This window comes from Platalea leucorodia (assembly GCF_965183815.1).
Source record: "Platalea leucorodia genome assembly, chromosome: 3".
In the NCBI taxonomy this organism is placed as follows: Eukaryota; Metazoa; Chordata; class Aves; order Pelecaniformes; family Threskiornithidae; genus Platalea; species Platalea leucorodia.
In genome coordinates this window covers 17,982,451-17,998,977 of record NC_138825.1, presented here as the reverse complement: position 1 = coordinate 17,998,977, position 16,527 = coordinate 17,982,451, and the positions used below count along the sequence as shown (strand labels likewise).

Sequence of the window (16,527 nt, the reverse complement as noted above, 5' to 3'; positions counted from 1 at the left end):
CTCCAAGAATTGAAAACTTTATCATTTTGTGATTGCTATGCCCAAGATGGCCTCCAACCATCACATCACCCACCAGTCCTTCTCTGTTTGCAAACAAGAGGTCCAGCAGGGCATATTCCCTAGTTGGCTCCCTCACCAGCTGTGTCAGGAAGTTATTTTCCACACACTCCAGGAACCTGCTAGGCTGTTTCTTCTCCTCTGTATTGTATTTCCAGCAGACACCTGGTAAATTGAAGTCTGCCACAAGAACAAGGGCTAGCGATCGTGAGACTTCTCCCAGCTGCTTATAGAATATTTTATCTGCCTCTTCATCCTGGTTGGGTGGTCTATAACAAACTCCCACCATGATATCTGCCTTGTTGGCCTTCCTCCTGATTCTCACCCATAAACACTCAAACCTGTCATCACCATCATTAAGCTCTAGACAATCAAAACAAATGGTTTCTTTCTGCAGCAGCAGCAGAATCTCCTACCTCAGTCACTACCAAGAGCTCTCTGATGAAGGACTGAATGAGGAAGGATGGCTAGAGAGCAGGAGGATCAGGAAGGGGCCAAGGACTAGGACATGGGAACCAGGGGGAGCCACCAGAAACGGTGGAGAGAGGGGCTTTAGGATCCTCATTGAATCAGCCAGTAGCCTCCAGTGAAACATATTCTGGCCACATAGGGTGACAAGGGAGTTGAGGATATTCATAGGGCTAGCATTTTCATTGTTTAAGGGCATGCCCCTTTAATGAGTATGTCTACAAGAAACGGTGAAGTAGCCTCTATGCCTCAAATAAAATAGGAGTCAAATTATTTTCCTACTTCAGTTTGGGTTATGTATTAATCATGGAAGACTTTCCAGATGGAAGATGATGAGTATATGAAAAGTCTTGCCGCAATTAAAGTAGGGCTTTTTAATTAAAAAAAAAAAAAAAAAACCAAACCAAAAACCACAAAAACCAACCAACCAAACAAAAAAAAACAAAAAAAAAAAAACAAAACCACCACCAACCTGTAATGTGAGCTGTCTAGACTCTCTCAAGAGGCAGTGGAGAGCAGAATTTAGGTTTTCCCAAGGCAAACATCTAAAATGATTTATATATTACCTTCTGAAGGGGCTTATTTCTACCAGATGACTACAGAATAATCTAGATTTGACATTTGACTTTTATCATGTAGATATTTAAATATACAGTAAATTTCAGTGAAATGAATCCTATTCGACTTTCCAAGAATCTGTGTGCTTATTCCCATGTTTAAGGACCTTAAACTATGGAAAGGCTTAACTTTGTCAGTACTCTGACAACTGAATGAAAGCTGGAGGTATTCAACACCTGACTATTCATTTTAATAACATGCAACAGTTTGAAAGTACAAAGAAAGCATGGTTGAACTGTATGACTGAGATAATGGAGAGATCAGCTTCTTTCTGTTTTTCTGTTGTTCCTTAAGAACAAAAAGAATTAACTAGTTTGTTTCAGTTTGGCAAGAGTCAGTAATTCAATAATATGCCATATAATGATGAATATGCCAGAGTCAGAAATCAATGACAGAGAGTGTAAAACTTTAAAATTTAGTAAATTATTTAGGTCTCTCTCTTAATTGCAGAATTTTTCCAGGCATGTTTTTGAGTAGCTACGTGTGTTTAGAGAGCTATTTATCTCATACAGTCTCTGCATTTATTTCTTTATCTGCCTAAAAGTCTAGTTAGCTGCAGCTAAGTGTACAGGCAGAAGATTTAACACAGATTAGTCAGGATCACTTAACAAGTTACCACCTGTCTCCTCAGCTGACATCATTCTCCATCACAGTTTTTTTTTTCCCTGAAGTCAAGGCAAAATGCATGAGCCTCAACCTCATTCATTATGGCTTAAGCTAAGACACACAACTCTTCAGGCAATCTCAGAGCATGCACGCATGTAGATACAGTGGCTCAGTTAATACATAATAGCTTTAACGAGCTTCTGTAACTCAATCCCATCCTATGGCCTTACTCCAACACAGACTAGCATTGTACTTCAGTAATTTAGTTCTTCATAGCCGCTCTGCTAGCTTTCATCCTGCTTTTGCTTAGGCAAAGCCAATACGAAACTGTCCTTGACAGAGTAGTATTGTTCTAGGGATATGCTCCTTTCTCACCCTGTACAGAAGACGACAAAAGGGAAGAAGCAGCCCCAATATCAGCAATTGGAGCTAAATTAGATACAGTTACACTAATATAATGCTTTGTGCTTGTTATTTTATCCCTTATTTCTTTTTAACCTCTCTTGCCACAAGCACATTTTGCCCAGTATAAGCAGCTTCTCTGCTAGGAAATGTGTTGGCACAATTTATGAAAGTATTTCTGCATCACAAATGCTAGCGTGGACTGGGTTTTAGTAAATAAAATAGAACTTACAGTCAGCTTTTCTAAAGAGCTCAGCACATAATAGCTCACATCACGGTGTGCTTTTGAAAGCTGGACTGCATTAAGGTGTCTATATGGGCTCAGGGTTTGAAATAACTCAAATCCAGTATTTATTCTGAGGGTGCCTTAGCAAGAATAGAGATCCTGTCTCTTTCATAGAGGGAGGAGGAGGAGGAGGAATGAAGGGCAAGGAGGAAAGAGAAAGGTGAGATTGCCCTCTTTCCCTTACATACTTTGTGTATTTTAAACATATCCCCAAAGGAAGTGGAGAAAAAAGCAGACCAAGTCTTCTTCGGCTTCTGAAGCAGCTGATCCAAGATGAGGCAGTTTACGTTATCTTTTTTACATCAAGACCCTTGGGAAAGTCCTGTCCTTCCCTTAGGCACAGCCCTTTCTACTACTGTGAAAATAGTTACCTGCTACCCCTTGCTTAGAGATCTGCCTCAGTCCCTAAACAAGAGATGGGCCAAACCTTTGTGGAACAGTGCAAAACAAAACTAGAAGGACTGATTTAATTGCTGCAGATTTGGTACATATTCCCACCTGTTTTGACTTGAGGGGTTGTGAAGGACCACAAAAGCTTCCTTGCAAAAGAAGGCACTTTCCTATATTGTGTTTGTCCTGTTTACCTTTTAATCCCACCAACTTTACATACAGCAGATTTATCCTGTCCATTTTAGTTCTGATCTGGTCTTGCAAAAGGATCCAGTTCATCTGAACTTGGTACTGTCAGTGCTGTCTGTTGCTGTAGTAACAAAGTAGTGGTATATACCTTCAAGAATCAGTGCTGTGGAACTGCTGATTTTTCTAATAGGGTAAAAAAAAAAAAAAAAAAAAAAAAAGATAAAAGACCCTTTTGATTACATCTATCTTTCTTTCTGTTGTAGTGCTGTAACAATGGAACTTTAATGTTCCCTCTGGAATAAAAATATGAGCTTTCTCCATTGTACAAGGCTGAAGGAAGGTCTGAACTTTAAATCCCAGTGACACGGACATATACTGCTGGGCTCAGTTTCATGTTGGTACAATCACAAAAAAATTGTAATGAAGTCTACAGAGTTATGCTGACATAAAACGCCTCTGAGCAAGGCTAGAATCCAGCCAACTAACTTCCATAAAGTTGCATCAGCTATACACCCATGGGCTAACCTGAAGACACATATCCTGGCCCACCCTAACACAGTACTGTGTTGTCTCTGATGTTTGGTAGTGGTCCAGGGGTAGATATGAACATTTGCTTGTAACTGGAGTTTTGTTAATCAAGAACATCTTCCTTTCATTCCTACTTTTGTTCCCTACTGCATGCACTGGAAAACTGGATAATCAAGAAATTTCCTATTCTTGAAATGTGCAAGCTCAAACTTAGGTTTTAAGTAAATACTTAAGTATTTACTATAGTGTGGTTATCTCCTTCCTTTCTCCCACTGAACATGCCAGCATGGCTACTATAACGTTTGTATGCACAGGGGGTCGTGTACTTGCTTAGACAGACTTATGCTAGTACAGGAAGCAAGACCAGTTTGAGCAGTAGATGCTTTAGAAATGACAATTTCCTTCCACATTTATACTTACATGGGTATAGGTATATTGCAAAAACAAACGCCCTCTAAATGGCCAAATCCTACTAAATAATGACAATATGCTGCTGAAATTAATCTAGACAATTATTTAATTTTTTAACTAGCTCTCCCCCTACTCACACTAACATTTCATATGTTGTAAATACTGCTATTTTAATGAAAGTCTTAGGCTTTGTAGTCTGGTTCATGTACTTTGAGTGCTTGGAATAGATACCACTGTAGCAACAGTAAGAGTGACTGGACAGTATTAATAGGTTTGTTGCTGGTTTTGTTTTTTTAAATGAGACTTTTGTGTAAATTTTCACAAATTATTTCAAAACTCCAATTAAAATGATTTACCATTCTAATGGCCAATTATTTGAAACCTAAGTGTTTGCATCAGATAAGAATTTGAAAGATGATTATAACTTAACTCAAAATTGATATAATTTGATTTTTCTTTAGAAAAGAAAACACTCAAAAAACCCCACCAACCTGTAAGGGAAAAGCATATGCAGTGACAAAAGCACTTCTCTGCATTTTAAAAATTTCTGGTGGATGATAGTGGGAGTCGTAAAGAAATGTGGCTATTCAGTGAAGAAGCTCCAGCTGACAGCATTCAATAAGCATCTGAAGGAAGATGAGACTTCATGAATCAAACTCAAGTGGAGCCCTGGGACCACCCTGCAGTGGAGACTGAACGTGCCCCATGGGAATGAAATTGCTAGTGCTTTGCCATTGCTTCCAAAGGAGTTCTGCCTTTCTCCCTGTGGCAGACCCTCACTCCAGGTTCGGCAGGCATGGTGCATCTTCTGCCTGGGGAGCGTGGCAAACAGGCCTCGGTGTCTGCACTGCAGCTTGCACAGAGGTATTGAGCTGATGTTACACTTGCCAACTTAAGCATGGATGGCTGAGTGTCTGCAGCACCACGGAGCTGTGAGAGAAGCTGGGCAGCTGCTGAAGCACTTACTTAACCTACACTGAGCTCAGGGCTGCCACAGCCACACCACTACAAATCCTAGGCTGCCTTAGCTCCCTATCTAGCAGTCATAACGGAGCACTGCAAACATCCGCAAAATGTTTACAGAACTGAGGGCCTTACAAGGGTACAACAAAAGCAAAATCTCATTGTTGCTCAGGGATATTCAGAGCTATTTGGCTCCTTTCCTTCTTTTCCTTCCCTCTTTATTTTCCCAGATGATTGCAACTACTGTGGCTGGTGACCTTCATCATTTTGCTGTTCCATCCTATTATCACAAAGTCCCACTGTTGGATTTTTATTCCACTTTCATTACATAGCATCTGCACAATTTCTGAAGACAATTTTGAAAATTGAAGTGTCCTGTTTGTACAGTCCCAATTTTGTTAGGCTGCATTATTTATTGCTGTAACATCAGGACTTGCACATCTCACCAGTCTGGCGAACTGAAAGCGAGTTATGAAAGGCCATTAAGGACGTTGCGAAAGTAAGTTATGTATCCACACCAGCCTATTGTCCATTTTAGGAAATCAGATTGGTTTTAGGTTGTTTGGATTGGCTTTTCTATATTCTGTGTTCAGGATGCTTGTGCAGGGCTGTATCCTTCCTCCCAATCTGCTCTCTGTAGCATTTTCTAATATACTGATTTATTTGGGTTGCTACATACACAGGATGAAATCCCTGCTCACACTGGAGCTAACGGGAGTTTTGCTTCAAACAGAGTATATATTAACGCCAAGTTCTGCTTTTGAGATGGGGAATTTGCTGGTGCACGGCAATGTCTATGTAATGGTTCCCATGGATGGGTAATCACTGAAAGTTCTCATGGGGGAAGCAGAGCAGCATAACAGGCAAAGACCATGCTCACATGCAGGTCTGGCAAAGTTGCCTTTCAGAAAGGCAGCATGTGAGGAGATCAGGCACTAGACTGTTGCCACAACTTTATTCATACACACTGAAACCTTCACCCAGGATGTGTGGTAACTCCCATCAAGACACAGATCAACAATAATTCTAAGTTTATTTTTGAATGTGAAGCCTCTAAAATTTCTAAGTTAGCCTAGATGATACCAAGAGCTCACTTAATATGTTTAAAAACTCTAAAGTCATATTCTTGTTGCCAAATTGAACTGTTCTCAACTGAAACTGATCTGTTTCTGAACAAGCTTATGTTAACAGAGAATGTTTCTTCCTATATTTAGCAATCAATTTTTGCTAAAATGTAGTAATAAAAATAGACATCTCAAGATTATTTTTGGAACTTAGGCAAAACTTATAAGCAGCCACTTAAACACAAATGTGGTCATTTACAAGAATTCAGATTTAGAAATCTTTTATCACCAGTCTGTATCATCAGTCTTTGATGTCTAACACTTAGAAATCTAAAAGAATTAATGATGACTATTCAGAACACTTGTATGAAATGCTCATAATAATATGCAGTATGCTAGAGGGAAGTGTAATCACTCTGTAGTTAAAAGCAGCAATGAAGTTTCAGTCTTAATGGAAATGGCAGCTTTCCTGTCTGCAGAAGACACAAGCAAAGATCTCAAAATGTAGCCCAATCTCTTGTGGTTTCTCATGATATTTTTAATACTGACTAAATCAGGAAACTGATTATGATTAATTCCCTTACAGGAAAGAATTGATTTTGGTGAGAACTAGGGTAGAGAAGACTGTCAAAACTTTGGTTAAAAGCAGATCTGTGTTGCAAAATCTACATGTAGAGTTTCCCAGAGAGTGGGGTTGTTCAGTGTGGTTCTGCGTCTTTGAGCAGAGACCAAATCCAGCTCTGCTCCAGCCATTTTTTCCAGTTCACCTACTCCATCTAGAGCTTCAGCAGAGGCAGCTTTACTTACAGCGTATTTCTACAAGTTCACGATTGCACGATTGGTGATCTTAGTGTTGGTAACACGGCTTCCTCATGCAGTGGCTATCTATCTAAAAATACTTTCATATTTATCTCAACCTATTCAAAGAAAACAAGTCCTTCAAACCATTATTTCTTTACGTTTAAAGAAAAGGGTAGAGGGGATGCTAGGAAGCAGGGCTGGTGGTTAAAAACGAAGACGAGGGCCAGAATTGAGAAGACACCAAATCCTGTAAAAATACAAGGAAGGCCTCAATGTGTAGCAGCAACTTTCATTTGGGGCTGGGTACTTCATATTAAAAATACCCTAGTTCTATTATAATGAATTGTTATGAGCACATTGGCATATAGCAATGCACAAAGGGTGTTTCAACAGGAAAGTTTTAGTTAAGGCCAGGAGTACAGTTCTGAAGCAACTCCAGCTGTTTGCACTTGCTACACTTCAATTAACTTCACACAGCACTCTGCATGAAGGAACTGGACACTTTCCAGATTAAATAGATGAGTTCCATGAATGCACCTAACCACTAATTGGTACTCAGTCTGTGGGACCAGACTACAAGTGATTCAAAGAAAATCCTGAAACATGGAGGTCAGGTCCTCAGCACCAACTGGTTTGCCCTGTAAATTTACTCTCATTGAGCCATACTTGCTGGTGCAGATGTAGCCTTACCTTTGAGTCAAATCCTGCAATCCTTACTTAGACAAAGCTATTAAAATAGATGAGAAACTGGTCTAGATAATGACCATCGTGTTTGTGCTCTCAACATTTTGATATCAGCGTCTAAAATGAGCCTGCAGACAGGTATAAATGAGCTCCCAAACTTAGCCTTCAGGAAAGCTGAGCATAAACTTGCCTTTCCCAAGCACCATCCATCAACAAACTAAGATTTAAATAAATTAATTACCTGAAATTCCTCTGCTTATTATATGGGGTTTGCTGGACAGCACGAGACAAAGCGTGCTTGCCTTTTTTTTCTTTCTCTCACTGGAGTATGTTCTTGTCCTGTGCCTTGGACCTCCCCTGTAAATCAAACAGCAGTCAGTAAAAACCCAGAAGGCAGAAGAAGAAGTGGTTCTGGCCTTTAAATTCTGCCCTGATGTGAATCCTTGCTTTATATTGGTCACCAGCAATGCCTGAATCTAAAGGAAAATCTTTGTACAACTATCTATCTCACACATGCTGTGATGGGTCTGGTAACTACAGCAAGCTCTGCACTCACTAGCAGGGCAGCCCTTCTACCCGGCGGGACTGACAGGCAGATGTAACAAGCCTGCTACCTCTCCACATGTAGTCAGTAAGGAATAAAACCCACCTGTGAGCCTGAAAAGCTGAGTAGCAGACGGTGGCAGGTGGGGTGGGATTTCCCAGGGGAGCTGGGGGTCTGTTATTATTTTCTTCCTTAAGGTTTTTACATCTCCTTGTACTGATGCTTGTCCTTCTCCCTATGGTTTAACAGAGCGTGTTGCTGGATCTCACCCTCAGTCAATTTTCTGGTCCAAATCTTTGAGACCCACTGTCCCAGAAAATTAGGCATACCTCTATTGCTGTTGGGTGAGTTTAATGCCTGTGGGATGCTTTTACTGCCTGGCCTCCTTCCCTCAGGAGGCCTGAGCTTCTCCTCTCTGGCACGAAGCACAGGCAGGTAATGCTCTAAAGAAACACTAAACTAACTCCTAATTAAATTCCTAAACTCTCTATGCCACCACCTTTTTGAGAAACCTTTTTTTTTTTTTTTTTTTCCTTGGAGGGATTTGGCAGCTAAGGAAAACCTGGGCCTGCTCCAGCTTCACTGAGCCACGAGCCCTGTGGCAAGTTCTCCTCCAGGCCTGGTTGTGAGACCCTCACAGCTTAATTTTCCCCCATTTCTGTAGTCACATTGGGCTGGGGCCCACAGCCCTCGTATCGTCCCACCTCACAGCCACCCATCCTCAGGGGGTCATACCAGCTCCCGAAACACTGTGCTTGCCAGCATAATGTGGCTCTGAGGGCCTCAGCCCTGCCACAGCTGTAGGAACTGCAGGAGCTGAAAAAAAATACCCAAAGGGAGATGCTTGTATCTCAACAACCTTGTCTCAAGCATTGGCCAGGGGGGCCATGCACAACCACGCACTGGCTGGACGCTGCCCATTGTCCCCTGCTTGCTGTGGACTTGAAAATGGCCCTGGGACCACGAGGTCCTGCCTCACGCTGACCCGCCATTTTGGCAGAGTATCAACTCGGGGCCTAGTGGGAGTGAAAGCAAGGGCAGCCCTTTGGGGGCAACATGAGGGACTGCAAGCCCTTCCTCATGTCCTGACCTTTGCTGTCCTTCCCTGGAGCACAAGCTGAGCCCATCCTGGCCTACAGGGTTTCCCTGTGCACCTCACCCAGCACCCTGTCCTCGGCTGCCATTGCTATGCATAGGGAGCACAAAGCCGCTGCCAAGCTCAGGTGTCTGGTGCACACTGGCCGCTGCCAATGTGAGATGGGACCTCTCATTTCTGGATGTGTTCAGCTGCCATGCCGGAGGCCAGGGCTCTCCTGAGCAGGATGGAGGTCTCCCCCCGCCCCGAGACCTGCAGCCATGCAGCCTGCTCCTAGCCACAGAATTTGGTTTCTCTTTCATACTGTGCTGCGACATGTTTTGGGAGCCACTTAATTTGTCTCATGAAGCAATCTGCTGTACTTTTCCCAGAAAATGGATTTTAATTTCAAAGGGAAAAGGAAGTTTTATCTGGAAACAGCCAATCAACTGGCGTGCAGCAGCTGTTTTTGTTAAACCTGCCCAGTCCCCCCGGCTGGAGGGTGCCTTAACAGCAACCGGGCCCCCGGGCCTGAAAAAGCTGATGTGGCCATGCAGGCCATGCCTGTGTTTTGTCAGCCTGCTGCACCCCAAACTATGACTAATAGAAGTATTTTGCTATTTATCATCCGATAAATGCTTACTGGCTTGTAATTGGACTTGCTCATAAGAGTCCGGCCAACGTGCCAGCAGTTATTTTTGGCTGCCCAAATTCCATTTTCCCGTGTTATTTGCTGCAACCAGACCAACGCGTTCACATTTTGATAGCTGTGTTGTCAGTTCCTGCGCTCACTGACAAATGAACTAATGTCTTTATTGTTTACCAAAAGGATGTTGTTGAGGATTACTGGCCTGGATTTTTAAACCTCGCAAGTGTATGCCAGCATGAAATTACTGTCCTTAAAGGCAATTTACTCACTGAGAATCCCACACTCTTTGAGATAACTCTACCCCTTATGTCACCATGTTTTTTCTTAAAAAAAACACAAAGTCTACCACAACTCAGCCCCACTGGAGGAGCACTGTCATATTGAAATCTACTTGTTCTGAACAGCAAATGAAGATAATTGTATGGTAGTGAGTAACTGAGAAAGGCAAGGGGCCATACTTTCTTTTCCAGAAGTCAGAGTTGATGGCTGAAGTCTGTCAAAGACCTTGAGTAGGAAGAAGCCTCCAAAGTAAGCAGGTAAAGGACTGGGTGAGTTCTGGCCCTGCACCTCACAAAACTGAGCAGGCCTGTATCAATTACTTTTTTTTTCTGGCATTTCTAGCTCAAAGCTTAACCTGCAGGGGATGCTTCTGGTTTCATGGAGACCAATGACCAACCAAAGGAGGAATATACCATCCAGACAAATCAGAGGCTGGCAGACAAGCAATTTTACCATCCCCAAGTATTCACCAAATGATAAATTGATTTAAATGCAATGTGGATTTCTCTTTCTCCCCACTCCCATGAGGGCCAGAAACATTTTAACACTGAAATACTTACAGTCGCTAACAAAGTGGGGGCTTTAAAATAAAGCAAACAGCCTTCATTCCAAATAAAATTGTACTGACAAACCTGGCTTACCCCAGCACAATGCTTCCAAGCACCTCTAAACAGGACTGTACTGAACTTAGAAGCAAATTTCTGTAATCAATATGAAAATCATACCTAGATACCCAATTTAAAACTTTTGTTGAACTATAAAGAAGTCATATCAGAGGAATTAACACAGTTGTCATTTACAGCCTACATGTGTGCTCTATTTCCCTTATTCTAAGTTGCGTTGGGGGGGGGGAGGGTGTGTTTAATTTTTCCTTTTATCCTCATTTTGTGAAGGTTTTTTAGCTACTTGGCCACAGTGATGATTGATTATGGAGGCCACCACTTAAAGCGGTTAGCTGATGATGGATGATGCAGGTACTGAGAGGCCATTCGGATTTTGGTGAAAGGGAAAGCACAGTATAGATGTAAGAAAAAAATGAACAAATACATTGTAGAATTAAGAAGTGTATAATTAAATGTGGGGTTTTTTTGTAGTAGAACAAAAATCACTATTGTTATAGCTCCTTTAAATGTGTATAAAGCATTTTCCTAAATGGAATGTTCAGTATTTATTTAAAAACACATATACACACACAAATCCCAGTATAAAGCAGTTTAGAATGTAAGTTTAACTATAAATTGTTTTATACCAATGGAAGATAGGGGCCGTTTTCTCCACATATTCCTGAACTTAGATGATCTAAAATACTTCAGTCTATACCTAATTAAGCAGATGAATAAATCCCATTGAAGTCAAAGAAGCTACTGATGTGATTAAAGAAGATAGATACATACTTAAATTCTATTTGGAGTTTAGATCCAAAAGCTTAACTCCATCCCCATTCAGCAATACGTTCAGGCAAGTTTAGACACTTGCTTAAATCAATAGGATTAGATGTTTGCTTGAAGTTACCCATGAATTTAAATGCCATGCTAAATAGGAAAGTACTTATGTAATGGATTAGCTCCGGTTGAAATTTTGTAATTATTACCTAGGAATGTTTTTAAGGTCCTGAAATACGTTCATTTTTCAGTTAATTTTTAAACCATCTTCTAGACAAGGGAAAATATTTTCAGTTTTAGCTTTTCATCCCATTACCTTACCTTCTGCCATCTTCTTTCCACCAGTAAAAAAAAAGTGGCAGAAAAGGAAAGGAATTCTTTTTTCATTCATAGGGGGAGGAGAACATCAAGTTTTAATTTCTTGATTTTTTTTTTTTTTAAAATAAAAGCTAGAAAAATTCAAATTAAGTAATTCTATGCAAAACCAAACAATGCACTAATATAATTCATACTTTTCTAACCGGGCCAGTTGAACACAAGACTTATAGAAGGTTTTCACTTAAGTGTACAAAGAAGTCACTTTTTCCTGATGTGAACGTCTGTAACTTCATACCAATTTACCATTTTTTTTCACTGCTTTAAGATGAACTGATACTCCAGATCTAAGAGCAAGAGAAGAAACAAGCCGGCATTTGTATTAAGAAACATTTTTATTAACAAAACAGTAAATTCCACTTGCTTAGCATTTCCAATAATGAATAAATTGGCCTTGCAACAAATAAAAAAATCGTAAATATCTATCACAGAAAGCACTATAAGGTTAGGGGCATTGGGCCTCTCTTCGATGTCTTAGGGTTGAAAGTTTCACACGTTATTTAGTGTTTTGTTAAAAAAGGCAACACAATACAGTCATAGAAATGAAGCCATCTCAGTCAAACAAATTAGGTTATTATAGAGAAAGGATCCAATTTTATGTTAGGTAGTTGGTTTATGTCTGTTTGTTTGTTGTTGCTGCTGTTTTTAAACAAAATGGAATTTTAAATCCACTTGCTGGCACTTCTGATACATCCATATTTGTTTTTTGTTAAATTATGAAATTAAAGAGGAAAACGGAGAACCTTCAGAAACAGTGTTAAAATTGTGTTTGCTTATTATAGTAGTAGCAGATCTTTTTTTCCTTGATGTATGGATTTAGTTAAAGATTAATCTACCAAACTGCCTGGAAGTTGACCTGACCATGCTATTTCATTAATGCAATCAATACCAAGCAGAAAAGACCACTTCATCTCGCCCAAACCGTATTCCGTCATGTCCAGTCTCCTGTCATCAGATTATTCTTGTTCTTCTATGTGTCTTCAAGCACTGAAATCTGAACACCACCTGGCTTTCAACTTCTTCTTTCCCCCCTCCAGCTGAAGTCTCTTGCTTCCAGCAATGACCTCCAGTATGCCTGACTCTGCCGTTCCCCGAGTACAGCTGTCTTGTAAAGGTGGGAGAAATTATGAATGCCACCGGTGAACAACAATCTAAGAAATGAACATCGGATGGATTTTGTGAACCTGTTCTCATTGTTATGTAAGTGCTAATGAAAATAAAAAATTGTACAAATGCAACATGACACACCTCGATGTGGTTGGCAAGCTTCAAGAGAGGTGTTTTCATGTCAGCTACATGTATTTTTAAAGTGCTCTGACTCCCAGATAGATAGCTGTACCAGTTTCCAGCCTTTTTCATCAGCTACAGTGAATAACACACAACAAAATGTTTTGTGCATGCTGTTTAAAGCTAATTTTAAATTCCTCCTTCCTGTCTGTAAAGTGTGAACATCTATATCCCTCCCAGGAGGCCTTCCAATGATTTGGTTGATTTCTATTGAACTACCCTCTTTCTGTCTAATGTATTCCCTTTGAAATTCCGTGTAAATAAAATGTTACGCTATGATTTATTGCTGTGAACCTAATGAAATAATACTAGAAAAAAAACTTAACATGTAAATTACAGCATTATATTTAATATGTTTAACTAAAATGCATTAATGTTTTATATATGCAAGAAAAGCTATGTGTTACTTTAAAACATGATGAACTTATATTTGTCTGGTTATGATGTCTTGCAATACTACACAATCAACTTAGCTAAAAATACTTTACATATGTCAAAATGCCCACCATTGAAAAATACTATCGTGCACCTCAAGATTATTTCCTTTTTAGAGAAAGGGGTAAATTCTGCAGTAGAATCAGCCTGGATAATTAAAATGGGTCTTTTACCACCCAATGCTGTAGTAGCTGTCGTTCATATAACTGAATGCCAGGTAAACGCTATATGATACTTCCTAAGATTCTCAAGAAACTCATCATTCTCATAATTTCTTAAGAACAAGGTTTCTGTAAGGCAAACCATGCTCTCCAATAGTGAAGCTTTGACTGGAAGCCAAAGGCCAGTTTAAGTCACTAAATATTTAGCTAATTAATGAATGTATATTTCTAGGAAAATTGGCCATTCTGATCAACTTCATTGATGCATATCAGGAGCAAGAGATGGGGGTAGGAGGGAGAAGACAAATTACAGTAGAGATATATTTTTGCTTTCTAGTCCACTTCTTTCATACAAACTACTAAAACTTAATTGCAACAGAATAGAGGCTGTACAGGTAAGAAAAAAATTAGCTGACTCTTATATACATTCATACACATCCCCCTTAGTATAACCACTACACTGTAAATTAAAAAAAAAACAAAAAAACAAAAAGGGGAAGAAGTCTGGGACAATTTATAATGGCTGCAAAAAAACTGAAGTATGTCTGTTGCTCCAGATGTCATAAAACTCTCTATACCTAGCAACACTTATAACATTGAGTTTACCAAAAATGGCTGAAGAGCAGATATAGTTTGCATTTTCTATACAACAGGCTATAAAACATCACTTATCACAGTCCAGAAAGCACATATAGATGTGTTTTTATATAAACATATGTAATAACATATTAAGCGTGCATGAAAATTTCCCAATGATTGCATCTATGCCCTCTTGTTTGTTTTTTTCTTTTTTTTTTTTTGTGGAAGTGTGCCTTATATTCCAGATTTTTGTTTTTGTTTTTGAAAATAAGGCCTCCGTACTATTTTCCTCACAACCAGAAAGGGGCTTTTTGAAAGTATTTCTACGTAAGTCTTCAGAAAAGCCAGCACTTTGTTTCAAATGCAAGTTTCCAATCACTGCTTCACTGCACCAGACGGCAAACTCTTTATGTTTGCTTGTTGAGTCACCATATATAATGACAGTCTTCTCTGACAATAAGACTAACTTACTTCTCAAGAAAGCGCTAGCACTTTGGCTAAATCCAGAATCATAGGTAGCTTCTTTTTTCTTTTTTTTTCCTGTTTTGTTTTTTAAATTTGTTTTGTTTCATATTGTGCCTTGATGTTGTAGTAATACTCCTTGCTTTATGAATGCGTGGTGTCATCATTGTCTTTCAGAAATGTTCCAGCAACATAAAGACAGGCAGAGTAAATGAAAACACTGTGGATGTTAGGGAATTTATCAGCTCCTGTTTCTGAAAAACAAGAGCATGAAATGCTTGTTTTTAAAAACAGTCTTTCCTTTCTGATTGCATTCCCTGTCTTTTTGTTTGTTTGTATTTGAATGTGCTTCATAAAAAGTAAAGTAAGTAAGTTTGTATTATGTCTCAGATAAAATGAAGACTATTTCTATACAAGCGTTCTTTTAGATGTTGAGATCAGACATAGTACTCCTTATCCTTATTTTTCTTGTTTTTGTTGGAACTTTTAGCGCTGTTGGGCTGTTTTTCCTTGATCACAGCCCCATTGGATTGTGCTGAGTTACTGATGTAGTTTCGACTCTCATCTACGTGATACGATCCTTCGTCTCGATTCCTGTACTTGTACATAGCATACAGGAGAATGAGGATACACAGCGCCGCTGCTGCCACGATCCCAACTACCATGCCTGTTGTGCTGCTGGATTCACGAATCACCTCGGACGAGCCAGGGTACTCCCTTCCTCCTCCTGCCCTGGTAGGATTTGCTGTAGGTAGATAATGAAATAAGGGAGAGGTTATTATTGAGTTTGCACATTGAGGAATTAGTCATATCTACCTGCTACAAACATGCATCTTTCTAATTGCACTCACTAGGTCAGGACTGCCTACCAATGTACCCTACTCTACCGGTCTGAAAACATTTACGTTTGCAGCTCATTCCATTTTCATGTCTGTCAGCACAAGTAAACAGGTTTTAAACAAGGAAAAGGACAGCAAGGAATCATCTCATTTTAGCCTTCAAAGTATAATTTCTCCAAATGCTGCTATTAAGCAAAGAATGCCTAAATAATCTGGAATAACACGCGTTCTGCAATTTAAATGCCAGAACACGAACATCTGGGAGGAAAGGATCTCCCTCTCCCACTCCCTCTCTCTCTTTCTTGCCTTCTGTAAAGAACAAAAAGTGACACTATAGTACTTATTGAGAAGACAGTGATGATAAGACAGACTACCAAACAGAATGTGGGAAAAGATCAAAATTCCCCTTAATAATAAATGACAGCAGCCAATAAGTTGGCTACAAATAAGGTATCCTCAGCTCTCCTTTAGACTTGCCTCAGCATGCTTCTCAGTTTCTCCTTTCCTTCTAATATTTCTTGTTTCTTTTTTTTTTCCAAATTTATTTTATTTACTTTTACTACTTTTAGAGAGCTATCCAGCCCTACCTTCTCTTTTCTAATTCACAGACTCTTCCTTGAATATGGCTACACTTTAGAGCACTTTTTCACTCAACTTCTCCCATTCCCTCTTTTCGTCGTTGACGCCATTACCAGACATTTCTTCAAGCAATGCTTTATGCCCAGAAAAAAACTCTCAAATTGCACAGAGCAAGGGCTCAGCCTTCTAAGAACCCACCTCTCAGGCCAGACTGGTCTTTTCAGTTGTGGTATGAACTGAACTGACCTATGTCTTCAGACTGTAAAGTCTTCTTGATAGGAACTATTGTGTTGTCTGGCACATTTTATCCCCTTGCACAGCCATGTGGAATGAAAGCCTAATTCCAGGAGGAATTTCTAGGTTAAATCCTCATAGCACACACAATGCTTATGAATTTCCCATCATTTCCTTTCT

The 16,527-nt window shown here is 39.8% G+C and overlaps 1 protein-coding gene across 23 annotated transcripts in view; it reads right to left on the bottom strand.

The window, feature by feature from the left end:
• Window positions 1–12,133: 12,133 nt before the first annotated feature.
• The window catches only part of NRXN1 (neurexin 1), a gene marked incomplete at its 5' end in the record, with an annotated part of 720,955 nt that continues 716,561 nt past the window's right edge, over window positions 12,134–16,527 (bottom strand). For all 23 annotated transcript variants that reach the window (XM_082305200.1, XM_082305203.1, XM_082305199.1 and 20 more), the window contains one exon: window positions 12,134–15,440. In XM_082305200.1, the coding sequence (XP_082161326.1) occupies window positions 15,133–15,440 (308 nt within the window). In that variant the 3' untranslated portion in view covers window positions 12,134–15,132. The remainder of the gene's footprint in view (window positions 15,441–16,527) is intronic.